This window comes from Zalophus californianus, chromosome 12, assembly GCF_009762305.2.
Source record: "Zalophus californianus isolate mZalCal1 chromosome 12, mZalCal1.pri.v2, whole genome shotgun sequence".
Taxonomy (NCBI): Eukaryota; Metazoa; Chordata; class Mammalia; order Carnivora; family Otariidae; genus Zalophus; species Zalophus californianus.
This window is the reverse complement of record NC_045606.1, coordinates 65,163,619-65,181,125: the sequence shown is the minus strand read 5'-3', so window position 1 is coordinate 65,181,125 and position 17,507 is coordinate 65,163,619. Positions and strand designations below refer to the sequence as shown.

At 47.2% G+C, this 17,507-nt stretch overlaps 1 protein-coding gene across 1 annotated transcript; it reads right to left on the bottom strand.

Moving 5' to 3' along the window:
- Positions 1 to 7,513: 7,513 nt before the first annotated feature.
- LOC118356149 lies at positions 7,514 to 17,080 on the bottom strand. The gene is made up of 2 exons (XM_035723361.1): positions 16,934 to 17,080; positions 7,514 to 8,985 (listed from the first exon to the last, which is right to left on the bottom strand). Exons 1-2 carry the CDS (start codon positions 17,003 to 17,005, stop codon positions 8,710 to 8,712), a joined length of 348 nt encoding a protein of 115 aa, XP_035579254.1. The 5' UTR covers positions 17,006 to 17,080; the 3' UTR covers positions 7,514 to 8,709.
- Positions 17,081 to 17,507: the final 427 nt, after the last annotated feature.

The following is a 17,507-nucleotide window of genomic DNA, read 5'->3' as shown; positions in this document are numbered from 1 at the left end:
AATTTTGAAGTCAGGGAAGCCTGGGTGCAAACTGAAGGTTAAAAGTTCATAACCCTTTTGCACCTAAGCAATAACAGTTGTAAAACATCAATAAAATGGGAACAATTGCGACTACTATGCAGGACGGTGTGGGTGGGAGTATTAAATGAGCACGTGCGAGGAAACCGCAACAACTCCATAAACAGGCACCCTCCCACCTCCTTAATGAAATTCCTCCCCCAAAGCTGGCCAAACTGCAAATTCTCGGAAAGAAAATAATGTTCTTTCCAATTCTTAGCCACAGCTATGTGACACTTGGAACCAACAGATTAGTCTGACAGCATCCTAATTGGGCTTTCCATTTGCCAACTGCTTCCCGCTAAATTACCCTAGGACCTGAGGGGCTCTGCTGGCCTCGGGGGCTCCCCCAGCACATCTGGGGACAGAGACCAAGGGCAGCGGAGGCCAACCCAAGACTTGCAGCTGATTATTCTCTTTCACTATCAAAGGAGGTATCTGTTTTTAATGTCTTTTCACCACGTGTGAGTCCCCAGGAGACTCTGGAGGAAGCAATTTCTATAGGGCGCTGGGCAGGGAGTATGAAATTAAAAGACCCTGTGGATTTGCAGGGTGAGCTTTCACAGGAGCCTCTCTCCTGACACAGAAAGAGGGTGTAGCAATGATGCTGGAGGGAGCAAAAGATCTAGAACATACGTTTTGTTTTGTTCAGTTTCTTCTTATTTATTTGAAAATGCAGGGTCTTCTCCTTGATTTATATTATTGTCATCAAACCAATGGCCTCATCAAGCTAATCAATAAAAAAAATTTGGGATCTTTAATTGTGCAAGGGTTGCCTGGAGGTGCAGGTGTTTAGAGCAGCCCCACACCCCAGGCCCCGGCCCCTGCCCGATGACTCACTGCGCTTCACACTTCATATGGGATTGTGAACCTGACCTTGAGGACATTTGGTCTGGGAGAGGGGAGACTACATGTATCTTTTATCCTGAAGGATATCTGCTGCCTACAAGTCTTGAAGTAATTTCGGGACCAGGACAAACTATTCTTATTCCCCTGGTTTCAAATGGGGGGAGGTGAAGCTTCCTGATACTTGCCCATCTTCACGAGGTAATGCTGCAGCCAAGTTATAGGTCAGTCAGGTTTGGACAAGGATGGAAAGAAAAAGAACACTCTTCCAGGCCCACAGGGCTCGTTGTGCACTTTTCCCTCTGCCCCTCACACCTGGCGGTCACAGGTGTTCCCGTTTAGAGTCTCTGGCCCTGTAAGGGTGGGCCAGAATCTCCTGGGGGGCCCAGAGGATGAGAGGGAGATGGTTGTGCCCTTTGGGCAGAAATCTACTTACAACAATGACATTGGGATGATCTTCTCTCCCCCTGAGAATCACCAAGCCCTGGGACAACTCGTTCATTAATTCCTTCACGCCCTCATTCACTCAGCAACTTCCCCACGGCCCACCACACAGACGCGGCTCGTTCACTTCCATGGCATTGCACACGCTGTTCAAAAGGGCTCTCATTCATCCTTTAAAGCCCAGAATCAAATGCCGCCCTTTCTGCCAAACGTTTTCTGCTTCTCTCACCTCTGACAGCAGGTCTCTATGGCGTTGATTATTCGGAATCTAAAAATCAATTCCGTTTTCGGTCTTTGTAGTCATGCAGCCTGTGAACTCCTGGTGGGGGGGGAGGGGGGAGGGGGGATGGATCACTCTGTCTTATTGGTCTTTATATGCCCAGCCCCTAACCAGAGCCCAGCATATAGCAGGTGCTCAGTAAATATTTGTTGAGTGACTTAATGAAGCATTTTTCAGAGCAAACAGCGTCTGTGTGACCAGTTAAAATGGTATGTGTGGGAGGTTGGGGAGGCAGGACTGGCTGCTCATTTGCAAAAGTCTGCCAAGTGGCCTTGCTCCTGGGACTTCTTTAACCAGGTGCCAGGAAGGCGTGCAGGGAGGTGCCATTGCACAGTGTCCGCCAAGATCCCCTTAGCTCCTGCTACCGGCTCTGTGTGCCCACCTCACTCCTGACCTTTGCTCTCAGGGCTCATTCTTGGGATCCTTTTCAGAGAACTACCCCTGGGCTCCTGGAGTTGGTTGTACAGCAGGTGCAAAGCGCTGGGAGCATCTGGGTATCCCCTCCAGGGTGACCACCAGCACCTGACTAGTGTGGGTGTGAATGCCCAGCTCCCTTGCCTCAAAGGAAAATTCCAAGATTCAACCCATGTTCCAGAACTTTCTGCAGGAGCAGGATCAGGTTGGGGCTGGGACTCTGCCTGAAACGGAGCCCTTGCCAGCTTCCTCCCTCTTCCCCATCCTGTCCCCCTCCCCATTCCCCGTGTGGCCCACCAGCACTCCCTTAACAAATAAGGATCTGCCGCTGGGGTGGGGCCTTTCTATGCCTCAGCTTCCTCGTTTGTAAAACGGAGACTAGAAGAGTATCTATTTTTATTGTAAGGATTACTTAAGTAATCCTTGTAAAACCCAACATAGAGCATGACACTTAGCAAGCACTTTAGTAATAGAACTCTCACAGTGTAGCTAGCAGGCTGGGCCCCCCAAATCGACGGCATTTTCCACCCCCACCCTGTGCAGCTAAGTTCAGGCCAACTGGACTCGAGCAGAAGTACTGAGTACAACTTGCAGATAATGCCCCTTGAAGGGGAGGGCAAGGCTCCGCTCCTGCTGGCTAGAATGTGGGGGTGACAGTGGGAAATGGCGCAGCCAATCTTGACAATGAGGTAGAAGCAGCACGCAGAGCAAAGGGGCCTGGGGCCTGGACACCCCTGAGCCACCCTGCCGGCCTGAGACCACCCACTCAGACAGTTAGTTACACGAGAGAGAAATTTCTAACTGATTTATGACATTGTATTGGCATGGGGAGCTCTTCATAACAGCAGCCAACGCTCTGCCTTACCTTCTTATGGTCTCCCAGTGGAGTGATTACTTTAGGAGAAAACTCAGAAATGTCTCCTGAAACAGCCAATTCTGACACTGAAAAGAAGAGACTCCTGCTTATGTGCAGGATTTCTTTCCCTTCCCTCGCTTGGTCTCTCTCTCTCTCTCTCTCTTTTTGCATGAAAATGGGATAAGAATAGGAAGGTATATTACAAGAGAGAAAATTGAGGAATGACAACTCTAAAGAGAAGGTAACTTTAAGTACTCATTCAAGCTGGTGGAAATAAAATGAAAGTGGGCAGGGGTGGGTAGATCCTGCCCCAGAAAATAATTGTTCCCAAGTCCCAGTTCTAGAACATTTCCATGCTGCCCTTTCGCTCACTTCTAAAGCTCTTTAGCGGAATGAATCTGTCACATTCTTCCCACGGAGCCTGTCTCTGATGCAATGGCAGTTGGAGACCCTGTTGCCAATGCTGCAACACTTTGTAATTTTGTACAAAAGTCATGAAGTGATTGCTGCAATTTGTCCAAAAGTGAAAATAGACTCAGAAGAGAGTTTATTTAATTAGTGAATTAACACAATTACTGTGTTCATGGTGTTTAGTTGGTCACTGCTAAACTGCTAAGGGGCACATTGGTGTCCTAGGGCATAGAACAGGGACACTCTTCTTATTTATAAGGGCCTGAGGCACAAGCAAGGAGGCATTAAGGAGGAAAGATGGTTTTCTGGCCTGGTCCACCCTCTGCGGCCAAACTTCTCAACTTTGGCACTGCTGACATTTTTGATTGGATAACTCTTTGTTGGAGGGGGCTGTCCTGGGCACAGGATATTGAGCAGCATCCCTGACTTCTACCCAGTAGAGGCCAGTAACCCTATCACCTTCCCAGGTGTGAAAGCTAAAAATGTCTCCAAATACTACCACAAGTCCACTGCGGTGTATGTGCAAACTCAGCCCTTGTCAAGGACCACTGCTCTAGGGTCTGGCTGGGGAAAAGCCAATGGAAGCAGCCCCTTGAAGTTGTGGTTTTGTTTTTGTTTTTGTTTGCCCTAGAAACATCAGCAAATAGTTAGGAGTGGGGAACATACAATCTGTGATGGGCCCAACTGAGAGAGTGAAGCTCAAACCATAGCAACCAATCTGATCTTCAACAGAAACCCAAAAAATAGAATATCACCAAGAGACCACTTTGATGGCTGCAAGCAAAGGCAGTGAACATGCTGATAGAGGCAAAGAGCAGAGGAAGGAGAAAAGAGCAGGTACCCAATAGTACCTGGTTGAAGTCAATAATGCCTGTGTCATTCCTTTCTGCCAGTGATTGGTCTATGGATGCCATATGATCCTGGGAAAGATATTCTTCCCTGATAACAGGTAGCTGGGGAGAAGTGTCCCTTTCTGCTCTTCTCTTCCCATCCCATCCTATGCCAGGATGGAATGTTTGGAGCTGCAGCAGCCATTTTGCAAAAATGAGACAACAATCAGAGGTCAACATCTATTGAAAACATAGGGAAAGAGTCCAAGTTCTTGATGATATAGCTGAGCCAATGAACCAAGCTTTGGATCACCTACCTCTAGGCTTCTTGTTAAGTAAATAGTAAATGTCCCTATGACTTAAGCCAGGGTTAGCTGGGTTTTCTGTCATTTACAACCAAAGACATTACTAGTCAATGGAAGTGTTTTCAACTAAAACTAGAAGACCCAACAAAAACAAAACAAAACTCATAAAGGGAGAAGGCATTTTCTCACCTAACAGGAAGTCCTGAAGTAAGTAGTTGGTTTGGTGGCTGTGTAGTGTCAGAGTTCTGGGCTGACTTATATGTGATTCTCCTGGCCTTTCCCTCATGGTCACAATATTGCTGCCACAGCTCCAAATGTCATGTCCACACTCAAACTGTTTAAAACAAGAAAGAAAGAGGAAAGTTTTCTTTGCCTATTCCTCTCTTTTTATCAGGAGAAAAAAATTTCCCCTCAAGCTCCTAGTAAATCATCCCACAGTCTTATTGACCAAAACTGGACCACATAGCAAGACTGTCTGGGAGAGTGAGCACTTGGCATTTTAAGTCTCTGTGATGGCAGGTGGGTTCGTCCAGAAAAGGCTCTTCCAGAGAAGGATTGTTGGGTCAGTAGACAACGGTTTCTGCCACAAAATAATTGCTCATACCATACACCCTATGATCAGAAAGTATTTCCTTATTGAGACTCTTGCCCCACTCCATCCCTGACTGTCCTCAAAGTAGGTTAGCCCAGCTTCCAAATTCCAGCAGAAGAGAGAACTAGAGCCAATCCATTCAGTTCTGGTGGTCCTTCTCTCTGACATGTGGTGTCGCTGTTGAAGACTATACCCCAGCTCTGTCCACCCCTGTTGAGAAGCCCCTTTGCTGGCTGGGAAGCCTGTCCAAGATGCACTGGTTCTCTTAGGGAAGACAATCACACACCCTCGGCACTAAGCCAACCAAGGGTGCTCTAGTCTCTGCTCCACATGCTTGACCTCTTCCCAGGGCTGAAGCTGGTTCCAAGTAGTTGGGATGCAGGGCCACATGTTGCCTTCCTCTAAATGAATTCTCTCTCCCAGGACAGCCTGCCTGCTGTAGGAGGCCATATGCTGTGACTTCCAGGGCCCCAAACACCCTTTCCAGAGGCTGCGCTCATGCCTCCAAGACTACGCTCAGCACTCACTACAGTGTGACGGGGCCCATTACCTATTTTGCTGAAGTAAAGAAAATAATAAAACAAGTTGAACCTCTAGCAGGGCCTCCCCTCTGATACAACCCACTGATACATGAACACATTTGGCTCCAGAATTTAATCCTGGTTAGAGGTGTCCCCTCTACAAAAACACCTGCTACATCAGATCACAGCCCCGTATATATTTCTGTAGGTCTGACCCCCATCCTCCTGCCCCCACCCTCTTTTCTGCCCTGCCATGGAGTCCAGAGTTGCCTTCTGATCCTTTCAAGACTGGCCCTTATGAAAAATGAGGCCTTGAGCATGCTTTCACTCCCCTGCTGGGACATCTGGAAGCTTGTGTTTGTTTTCAGAAACTGCTGCCTGATAGCTTTTTCACTGACAATGGGGAACAATTTGGCATCATACATAATCCTGGATTACTGACTTGGTTAATATTTCATGATGTCTATTAGTCATTTACATTTATAGAAACATGGATCATAAAAAATTAAAGCTTTAATTGCTTTGGGTTTCCTTTTTTTTTTTTAATTTTTTATGGTTGAGAATTTTTCTCTTAACTGAGCTGTCTTCCAAATCTTGGGACCTGAATTACTCAAAAGAATCGGGGAACATGGAGATACAGTTTGGGGACAGATTGATAGATGGCAAGACACAGAGGTATCTGAAACAATGACTATCATTCCTCAGCATAACGGTGAGGTGCTGGATTAAAGGAATGGCCCAACATATCATTTTTCTCTCGGCGAGGATAACTTTATACCAGGGAAGGAAGGTCGAATCTGTCATTGTGGAATTTCAGCCATGAGGACAGCCCAACACTAGAGATCATGGAAAACAACCCTCGGATAGTCCGGCCCCGGGCACTGGCTTCTGTGGCAATGCCCCTTTGGGATCTTCTGCATTAATTAGGGGTTTCAGATGTGTTTAGGCCACAGGCATCAGACATACAAGACATGGAGTAGCCAGACAGGTTAGCCCAGGCCCAGAGTGTCACCTGGGGGGCTAACCTCCGTAGCTGGGCTCCCTGGGCCAACAGATCCAGGGCTTGCTCAACATGGCTGCCGACCTGAGAAAGAATATTCTGCACCTCTATCGTGTAACTGCTCCTCTTCATTTTGGGGTGTTTTGCTTGTATTTGACTTGGTGATTTCAAACAAATTAACTTGAGTCTCTTAGCTTGGTCTCCCTGGAAGTGAAGAACTGTCATGTGAGGTGGGCGATCGTGAGGATTTGCACAGTGGAGTCTTCAGTTTCGTTTCCTGAGGACGTGGACTTGGTGGTGGGGGGGGAGGGGCTGCTGTTCAGGGAAGAGGAGGTACATTCTACCCTAGTGGAAAGGCCTGGAAATCAGCCTCAAAGGATAAGTGGCAGGAAGCAAAGTTGCATGAGGCTGAAGGCATGTGTTTGTGTACACGGCCGAGAGATGTGTGACCTCTCCAAGTAGAACAACGTTCCCAGGAAAAATCACCAAATCTCTAAACTAATCAGACCAAAGCACAGCATTCTCTCCTCGAATTACAGCTGTGACATAATAGATTTTTAGATGAAAATAATTGTTTTATGTCACTTCACTCTAAACCATTTCACCATGGAAATTACTTTGTTAAAAAGAGAACACTTCTTCTTAACCTCTAAATCAAGCAAAGCTTTACCAAACCAAATTTACAGCAATATAATACTCTTAACCATGTACTATACAAGACTCATCGTGGGTTGTCACAGATTTCTGACACCAGCCATCCAGCGCTGTGAGAGTTTCTGCAAAGATAGCGCGGATATGGAGCATAAGTGAGCCAGACATTTTGTCTCAAGGATTAATGTCTTTTTAAGCCTCCTCAGATTTGCATGAACATGCTGAAATTAAACTGTTTTTCTATGATGTTAGCTTCTAGTACTCCATAAAACTCAAAAACATAGGCCATACCTATCACAGACAGCTTACTTTATTTGCCATGCCACCATAAAAAATACTATTACTTTATTGACATCTTGGACATCTTTTCATTATATAGTACAACATGCGACAAAGAGAGGGAAGCAGAGCTTTAGAACATGAGCATTTGACTTCTTGGTTAGTCCAACTGATTTCATCAGCTGAATTCCCTGAGGTATGTGAGGCAAGTTGATCCTTCTAATGGGCTATGGGCAGGAACTTGCTGGAATTGTGGTGAAACGAATATGGCAAAGTTCTTCATTGTGAAATGAAGAAAAGCCTGTATTTAGATTCTTATTTTAGATTATTGAAGAACTGAATTTTGTTATACTGTTATACTGAATTTTGCTACCGTGATGCAAATGAGTCTCTGAAGCATTATTTTCTTCTAGAGCATTTACAGAACCAGAGACCAAAGACAGTCTCTTTGAGTTACAGCTACTAGCTACTCTGCCCTCCTGAAAGTCCCTTGTGTGGGAACAACACACTCCCGTCATCCATTGCAATTCCGTGTTTTGCAAATAAAGGCAAATTGTCTGCCTTGCACAATCGCCGGGTCCTAGTGATGGTGGCACAAGGACATTATCAAGAAAAATGAGGAAACACAAAGATAGCACTTGCAAAACAGAATCAAGATAGCTGTGCCCTTACGTGCTCTGCGGGCCGTGGTGAGCACACCTGGGGAAGGCTGGGGTTGGACCTGTCAGCAGCAGCGAGGGTTCCCCCCGCCATGGGAATTCAGCCATCAGTGCACACAGACAAACACGCTGCTTTAGGAGCAAGTGCAGAGCCCGAAAATCCAAGATAATAAATACCACCAACTAAACCGGCCATAGCAGCGAGTTTCAACAGATCCACAAAACTGAAGGGCATCAATGTGTTCGACGTACATCCTCTTTCTGCTTTGCTCCTAATGCTCACAGTCCGTGGGCTTGGATTGACAAGAGGGCAAATGGAACCTCTTCTATCTCTGCTGGTGAAGTTTCAGCCCTGATAGGCTTCCCAGGACAAACCGCCAGGGCTGACAATGAGAGCAAGCCCTTTAGAAGATTAACTCCGTCTTCACTGTTATTTGGAAATACTACGTGGAGGATTAACACAAATACACAAATACACACAACCATATTCACACAGAGAAGACAAGACTGAACTAGATCAATGAGTCATTCTGTCAGTGCTTGTTAGCAGAATGTCAAAAACAATTACAAAGAAGGAAAAATGATTTTACGACTCGAGTGGGAGAAGTTTCCTTGTTGTTTGAGTCTCCGCCGTGTAGACTCACAGACGTGGTCATGTTTCCATACTATTACTGAACCTTGCATGAGAATTCTCCAGCAGTTCTTTTCTTCAGTATCAGTGTTGGCACTGCCAGGTTGTTCACTTGGAAGATCACAAAATCTCACAGGAACATGCAGAAGTTCACTCAGAAACACATTCACAGTGCGTCTGTAGCGCAAACAGCGGGAGAACGTCGGCATCTGCCGAAAAAGGAGAACAAACAACTTACTTTCCACGAATCTTCTTAGACTCTATGTCTGCATGGCTTCCAAAGAGTAGAGCCCAAAAGGCAAAAAACCTCTCTTATCAGGTGAGGAGAGAGCATCTCAGAGAGGAGGAGGGCTCGCCAAACTGTCGTGCAGGTAATTAAATGAAACCCAGGACTGGAACTCTGCTCCCCGACCCTGGCTTCTGAATCCTCCCGGGTTGTCGCTCGCCGCACCCCCCCTTCAGGTAGACAGGGTTGACTTCCATGAGTAGGGGACATCCAAGTAGAGACGTGAGGATGGACTGGACAGCTCCAAGGTCAGAGTGAATTTGGCTCAGTGGAGGGATTGAGAGAGTAATGGGAGGACACTGAGGGCCCAAGCCTGAGGTGGCATACCTCGAGGTGGCATGCCTCGAGCACTCCTGACATCACCCTGTCCCCATCTGCAGCTCAGACAGCTGTTCTCAAACCGGCCCGTCCATCCAAATCATCTCAGGAACTTAAAAAATATATATCTGCCCCTACCCAACTCTATGGTTTAGCAGGACTGGGGCAGGTCCCAGGAGTTGACATATATATATATATATATATATATACACACACACACACATATACATATATATACACACACACACACATATACATATATATACACACACACACATACATTTATTTATTTATTTTAAAGCTCCTCCATTTATTCTGCTGTGACATGAGGTGTGGGAACTTCTGGCCGAGGACATTTGAGGAAAACAGAAACCATTGAGGTTAAGTGATGAGCTGGCTTTGATTTTCTGCTCAGACCCTCAATGTGCTCGTTTCTCCCCAGGGATAGAAGTACCTGCTTCATGGGGTCAGAGCAGGGTTGCACCAGATGATATCTGCAAAGAAGCAGCTCAGGCCTCGGTACCTTGGTACGTGCTCAGTACGTAGTGACTGTAATTAAATCCAGGCTTCTCGTTCCGGGGGGTGGGGGGGTTATTTTTAGAAGGAAGGATTATTTTTATCACTCTGCAAAGTATCCAATTGTTTTTGGGAAACTCTGGGTTGCACGCCTCCCAGACCGAGAACAATTCCTGTCCCTTCCACCCTCCACTCCCCCCCCCCAACTGAGAGCAGGAGATTTAGGGTCAAGGCCAGTTTAAATCTCTACGCCACCCCCACTCTATTCCCAGCTAGCCATATGGGTGAATAATCTTTTCCCTAAAAATAGACAACGGGCACAGGCTCCATCCAGATTGGATTTCACCTCTTGTTTTTAAGGCTGTCAATCTGGCACACCAGTACTGGGGCTAAATTATCTTCTTGAAAATCTTAAATGATGAGAGGAAAGCCTCAGGGGTACGAATTCTTGGCATTGGAAAGGTTATGTGGCAAAATCTCCAGATCTGAAAAATTGAGCAAGAGATTTGAACCACAACTATTTATTCTTGCAAAATCAGCATAGACTCCTAGACGGTTCCAGCAGGAGGGTGACACCAAGACCAGGTTACACAGTGAATGACCGGAGGAGGGACAAATGGGAGCCCTGAGTTTGCTTCTAGATAATGTCAAAATGACTTTCAGGTCTAACATCCAGCGCCTTCATTCTCACAGGAGAGAACAAAACAGAGTACAAATTACAAGGGAAACAGGGAGGGTGTCAGGGACGGGAGACGGAGGGGAAAGCCAACAGGGAAAATGGGAATGTCTGGGGTTGAGGTTTGCTTGTCACTGCTCTAGCTTTTCCCATACTACCGAGGCTTCTCTGTTGATGATCCAGACTTTTCTGCGCTGGGCCCCTTTTCTAGGTCAGCTTCACCCCTCCTAGGTCCCTTCCTTTATTCTCTCAAACACAACTGGCACAAGACAGTGTGTTTACTGTCGTTACTGAAGCGTTAGAGTGGCCTAAGAAGATTACAGTACAGAACAGGAGAACGTTCAAGCGGGACTGGCAGACCCCACCCAGGGCGGCTAGAGATTATGGGCCACGAGAACATGTAGGATTCTGACCCCTCGCCAAAATTTTTGCTCTTGTAGCTGTATTTCCTTGTTTTTGCATTCATTTCTTCATTACTGGCAGTCATTTCTGGCTGTTCCTCCTGCTGAGAACACCTGACCCCCATTCACGTCCACCCCTCACCCACCCAGCGGCCTGTCTCCACTCAGCCCATTCTCCTCTCACTCCCCTTCTAGTGACTAACTTCTTCCAAGTCCAGTGGCTGAAGAAACAGGATGGCCCCCCTCTCTGGATGACAGAGCATGCTTTTCAGACGAGCAGGTTGACCGACATGCCTGCAGCAGGGATGTGATGAGAAGAGCTTCATAAATGCACGGGGTTGTCTCTGTTGTGGACCCCGGGTGCCAGGCTATAGAGGTGGCCCCAGTGTCCAGCCAGCACAGAGAAAGATGAAAACGTCTGAGTAGGAGAGTAATACAACACAAGCCATGTTTTAGGAAGATTTCAATGCAATTAGAGGTGAACAATTTTGGAAAGTTATAGAGGAATCCTTTCATGCAGTAAATACTTTGTATTTAAATAAAATTTTAAGTCATTTATCAATAAATTCATACTTCGTCAATTTGTTTTAAGAATAGTAGGTAGATGTCAGCTTATTTGTGAGTTATTCATGGTTTGAGATTCTTCAAACTTTCCCAAAACTTATCGTTCCTTAAGGACAATCTATGTGCCAAACATTTGCTGAACACTTCTCACATATTCTCATTCTCAGTTAAGAAAATTAATATAGGTCCGCCAAAGGCCACACAATGAGAAAGTGGCCAGGCTGGGATTTTAAATTCTTACTGACTGACACCAGTAACTGGGACTAGGTTGTGGTGACCTGGAAATGCAATTCTGGGTGAATCTTGAGTTGGTGTTGGAGGAATGCATAGCCAATGAAAAGCAGGCAAGGTCTTCGATGCCTTCAGAAGGAAGTTGCTATGTATACCTCACTGAATTCATCACTGCTGCCCCAGTTCAAACCAAAACAGCCCACGCGATATGGCTCTGAGGTGAACTGGAAGTTTGCTTTAAATGTATCTGAAAGAGGGAGCATTGGGTCAAGTGGCCCGAGTGGCTTGGAGCTCTGACCATCCGAGAGCCTTGGGAAAACACAAAGCCCTGCTTGGTGGTAGTGGATGATAATCTTGTAGTCCTCACAGCTGGCTCCAGGTAGCCAGGCCTGCAGCTCAGACTTTTTTTTTTTTTTAAGATTTTATTTATTTTTGACAGAGAGAGAGAGAGTGTAAAAGCAGGGGAAGCAGCAGAGGGAGTGGGAGAGGGAGAAGCAGGCTCCTCACTGAGCAGGGAGCCCGATGTGGGGCTCGATCCCAGGACCCTGGGATCATGACCCAAGCCAAAGGCAGACGCTTAACCGTCTGAGCCACCCAGGCGCCCCTGCAGCTCAGACTCTTGAGCGGGACCTCACGCGGTGTTCAGAGGTGCTACTGGGATGGCAAACGTGGCCGGTGGGTAACTAACAGTAATCCCCAGCTGCCCCTCCAGCTCACGGCCTGCCCTCTCGGTTTCACACACATCACTCTGGTGCAGAGCTCAGCCCCTTTGCCGGTTTCTACCCTACAAAATTAAAAATTCACCCATACCAAGCACGGCCTGAAATCAGCCACCGTGGTGACTATAAAAGCGTGGTGGGAAATTATGGAAGCAACCCAAGTGTCCATCAATAGATGAATGGATACGCACACACACAATGGAATATTACTCAGCTACAAAAAAAAGAAAGAAAGAAAGAAATCTTGCCATTTGCAACAACACAGATGGATCTAAAGGGTATAATGCTGGGGCACCTGGGTGGCTCAGTCAGTTAAGCGTCCAACTCTCGATTTCGGCACAGGTCATCATCTCAGGGTTGTGAGACTGAGCCCTGCATCAGGCTCCATGCTTATCGGGGAGTCTGCTTGAGGTTCTCTCTCCCTCTGCCCTTCTCCCCGCCCGTGCTCTCTTTAAATAAATAAATAAGATCTTTAAATAAAAAGGTATAATGCTAACTGAAATAAGTCAGTCAGAGAAAGACAAATATCATATGATTTCACTCACCTGTGGAATTTAAGAAACAAACGAACAAAGAAAAAAGAGACAAACCAAAAAACAGACTCTTAACACAGAGAACTGAAGGTTACCAGAGGGGAGGCAGGTGGGGAATGGGGGAAATGGGTGAAGGGCATCAGGAGGGCACTTACTGTGATGAGCGCTGAGGAATGTAGAGAACTGTTGAATCACTCTATTGTACACTTGAAGCTAATAGAACACTGTGTGTTAACTACACTGGAATTAAAAAAAATAATAAAGGCGTGGTGAGGCTGGAACCAACTCCACACACCCCTTCCCTCACTGTCCCCCTGTCCCTCTGAGGAGAAACACAAGCCTCTCTTGTCCCTTTTACTTCAGCATTTGACTATGTCTTTGAGGCCTTCCTCTCCTTCCCAAGAGAAGTATCAAGCAATTTCTCCCCAAACAATCTGGTCTTCTCTCCAAGACAAAGCCTGAGGAATAAAATCTCTCTGTCTCACGATGTAACTGTGACTGGGAGATTTGACAAGGGAGAGGTTTTTCACAGCCCTGAGATTTGATCGGTTTCATATAAAAACTGAGGGACAAAAAGTTCACCCACAAAGAGGCTGAGAAGTTCACGCTTGGGCCACTACATCAAACCGCTGACCAGGAGCTTGTAGCCGTGACCTGTTTCTGCGTACCGACTGCATTTTGTTCAAGTTGCACCACAGTCTCGGTTAAAGGCCTGATTTCTTAACATGAAATCCAGGGATGCCAGGATATTCTCGTATTTGAACACAGAGGCCATTTTTCTCACTGCTTCCTGTTTTGCATTCGTTCATCTTTGATGGTCTAGATTCTGCTGAGGAATTAAATCTTGTGTCAGAAGTCTTTCCAGACTGCTGTTTATTGTTCTCTTTTCAATCCGAAGTTTTAAAGTGCTACTTGTCAGTGGTGGGACTGGGGCCACACAGGAAGTAATCTGTCATTTCTGAGTTCCCAGCGCTGGTGGGGGCACTGAGAGTCAAGCAGTCGTCCAGGACCTCCTCAGCCCTTCTCTTGCCTCCTCCTAGCTTTCCATGCCCACCCTCCATCATCTTGCCCTTTCAAACCAATTAAAGGCAAACAAAAATTTTTTACCACAACAAAAACAAAGGTCACTTCCAACACTCAAACTATTTCAAGGATTTAGAGATTCCACGTAATGTGGAAAATGCCTTTGACACGAACTGAACAGAATGTTGAGGCTTTTTTTTTTTTAAAGCTTTATGTATTTTATTTAAGAGAGGGGAGAGGGGCAGAGAGAGAGGGAGAGAGAGTCTCAAGCAGACTCTGATCTGAGCACAGAACCTGACGTGGGGCTTGATCTCATGACCCTGAGCCAAAACCAAGAGTTGGACGCTTAACCAAACTGTCACCCAGGTGCCCCTCATTGAGCCATTTATAACAAAATCCAGGACAATGGGTTTGTTGCTAAAAGCAGCTTTCCATTTATCCCTCAAAGGAAAAATTATAATAATAGCTAGTATTTATTAAGTGATTTTGATATTCACAGGAATTGCTTCATGTAACCCCAAGAGGTGGGACCATTATTATCTTTACAGATATGGAAACTGAGGTTTGGAGACAATAGGAGACTTGCCTCGAGGTTGCTTGGTTAGGACAGTTTTAGGGTTAGAGTTCCCACCCCAGTGGTCTGGCTCCAGCCTGTGCCTTTTGCCACAGCCCTGCAGTGACTGCGGAGGGGGGCCCAAGGTACCGGCCTTCTTGTAAAGACAGTGTAGAGGCAACTCCTTTTTCCAATTTCAGTTACTTTATTGAAAGCAGCAGAATTTTCCCTCTCTATCTTCTGCCACTGCTGGTCTCTGCAGATGTGACCACTGCTTCCCCTGGTGAGTGCCCTTACTTCCAAACTAAGGTATTTATAAAATGAAGACCATGTCTGTATTCGGTGTCTGCTGCAACAATAAAAGCTTCATTCTATTAACCCACATTCTTTGTCCTTTCTGGACCTCCGTGTTCTGATGCGTAAAACGGGCACAATAATAACTACCTGTAGGCTCGTGATAAATTAGAAATGAGATTACGTATGTAAAGCATAGCTCCCAAAATAGTTGGCCTTTAATCATTCTAGTCCCCCTTGCCTTTTCTTCCCTGGATTTAGAGGATTGAATGTAACCTCCTTTTTTCAGCCAAAGCTGGAAAAGCTGGCCTGGGCAGCGTTTCTGCTACCTGCAGGAAGCCTTTGGGAGGCTTTAGGGAGGTCTGCGGGAGCTTGGAAGCTTTTCTCTCCCCGAAGCCCAAGATCAAAAGTCAGGAGAAGGCAGCGGAGCTCTGTCCCTCAGAGCCAGAATGACTCATTCATTCACCGGCATTCGCGATCCCTGCATGATCAAAGGCGTGAAGATAGTTGCTATTATGCAGAGTTGTTTTTTTAAAGTCACATTCAGGGCTCTACTAACTCTTACTGATATAGCCCATTATTTTACCCCCTGCAGGGCAGTGAGGCACACTTCAAATCCCAGCCTCACCATTTGGCCGCTGTGTTGCTTTGGGCAAACCCCCTCAACTTTCTGAGCATCATTTCCTCGCCTTCAACTTCCCTCCCACCTTCTACAGCTCCACATGGCCCTTAGAAACCACGCCGCACCTTTCTCTGCCAACTGTTTCGCTGTGAATCTCCTAGTTTTTGTTTTGGTTTTGTTTTGTTTAGATACTTCCTGGATAATCCATCCTGCTTTTTAAATTCATCTGAAGCACAGAGGACAATGCATGGCATCCAGTGAGTGAGAGAAGGAGGCAGCAAGAAACTAGGGAGAGCAGAAGCATCAGAAACCGGACCCCCAGTGGCCTTGGCAGGACTTGAGGGTGATTGCACTCAGGGCAACGCTTGGATGAGTCACATCAGATCCTCCTGCAGCGCTGAGCAGCCTTCAGTGAGCAGCCCATGCTGGGAGGGCAGGTGACGCCGGGAATCCCAGCTCTGAGGACCTGGCCCTTGCTGCCCAGCAGACAAGTGTGGCTGTCAAACCCAGCTCCGTTTCTTAACATTGTAGCATCCACTCAGTGATGGGGGGAGGCGGGCAGATTCAGCGCTAGGGCCACTGGTTTTCAGCACAAAGGAAACTTGTTCCTCAGCCCAAATCATTAAGGAACTGATAACAATCTGTTGCCAAGGTAGCTATTCTTTCAAAATGGTCAAACAGAGAAATTACTCAGATAGTCAATAGTGATGTAATTTTGAACCTAGTGGCCATCTGGCGTCAGATCAAGAAGCAGAGCCAAAAGCCCTTGCGCATTTTTTCCTTCGCTTGCAATTTTCCTAAGAGCCCAGGCATGGGAACCTTGTCCACACCCCCTTGGCCCTTCCAGCCAGAGGGAGCAGCAGTATTTGTCACCATGCCTGGGAAAGAGAAGAGGTCCTCTGTGGAACAACTCAAGAAGGCTCCCGTGCCAAAGTCCCCGTCTTCCAGCCCTTGTCAATGCCGCCTGGAGAGGGGAGTCCAGAGAACAGCCTGTCAGCTCTTTTCAAGGCTGAGAAAGTCAGGCTTTCTGTCGCCTTGGCTGAGCTGAGGGACTTGGATCGCTGGTCAGCAGCCCAGGATTTACACAGAGAGGAGCAAAGAGGGATGGGAAGCATCAGACCTTTCACTGATTGAGAACCGGGGACTCAGAGCTGGAAGAAAGCTTCACAGCCAGCCCGGTCTGTCAGCTGATGAGAAATGGAGCCCAGTGGGAGTCACACTGCTCAGTGCCCAGCACACCCGCCCCCCCAGAGCCAGAAGGTCTGAGCAGATCGGGGCCCCCAGCCTGGCCCCTCTGCGTCATGCCGGACAGTCTGTTGCATCGGCTCAGCCTCTGTTGCTGGCTCCTCGCGGCAGCTGAGACGTTCCTGACCGTCGGCTCCAGTAAAAAAAAGAGATTTATTCCCCAACTCCCCGTCTACCTCCATCCGGCTGCCCATGCGGCCGGCCTGCCACTCCGCTGCCAGCCAGCCCGTCCCAGCTCCAGCATCCATAGGGACTCAGATTCCTGGAAGAGCAAGTCCACACTCTCCCGGAGGTTATTTAAGACCCTGTCCGAGGGGAAAGAGAACAGCCAGACCAGGGCTTGATATCGGGCTCTGCCACTTTCTCACGCTTTATCTTGGTCAGGTTACTTACTTTTGCTGAGCGTGGATGACCTCTCAGTAAAATGGGGAGAAGAGCACGTACCAAGGAAAATTTTGAGAACTAAATGAGCATCTACAGAGCACCCACAGCAGCATGCCTGGCACACGTTATGCCCAGGAATTAGCAGCTGCTTCTCTTTGGAATCTTCCATCTTCCCAGTGGGGGCCGTCTCTTGGTGGGTCCCTCCAGGACCCGTCACTTTGGCCATCTGCCCTCTGCTTTCTGTGGTGGTCCTGGCTGTCACGGATTTTCACTCCGGGGAAAGGCAGTTCCTCAAATGTTTGCTGAACACCCACTGCCCGCAGGCCCTGGTTGAATGCTGAGGATGCGGCCACCGCTCAGTTGTAC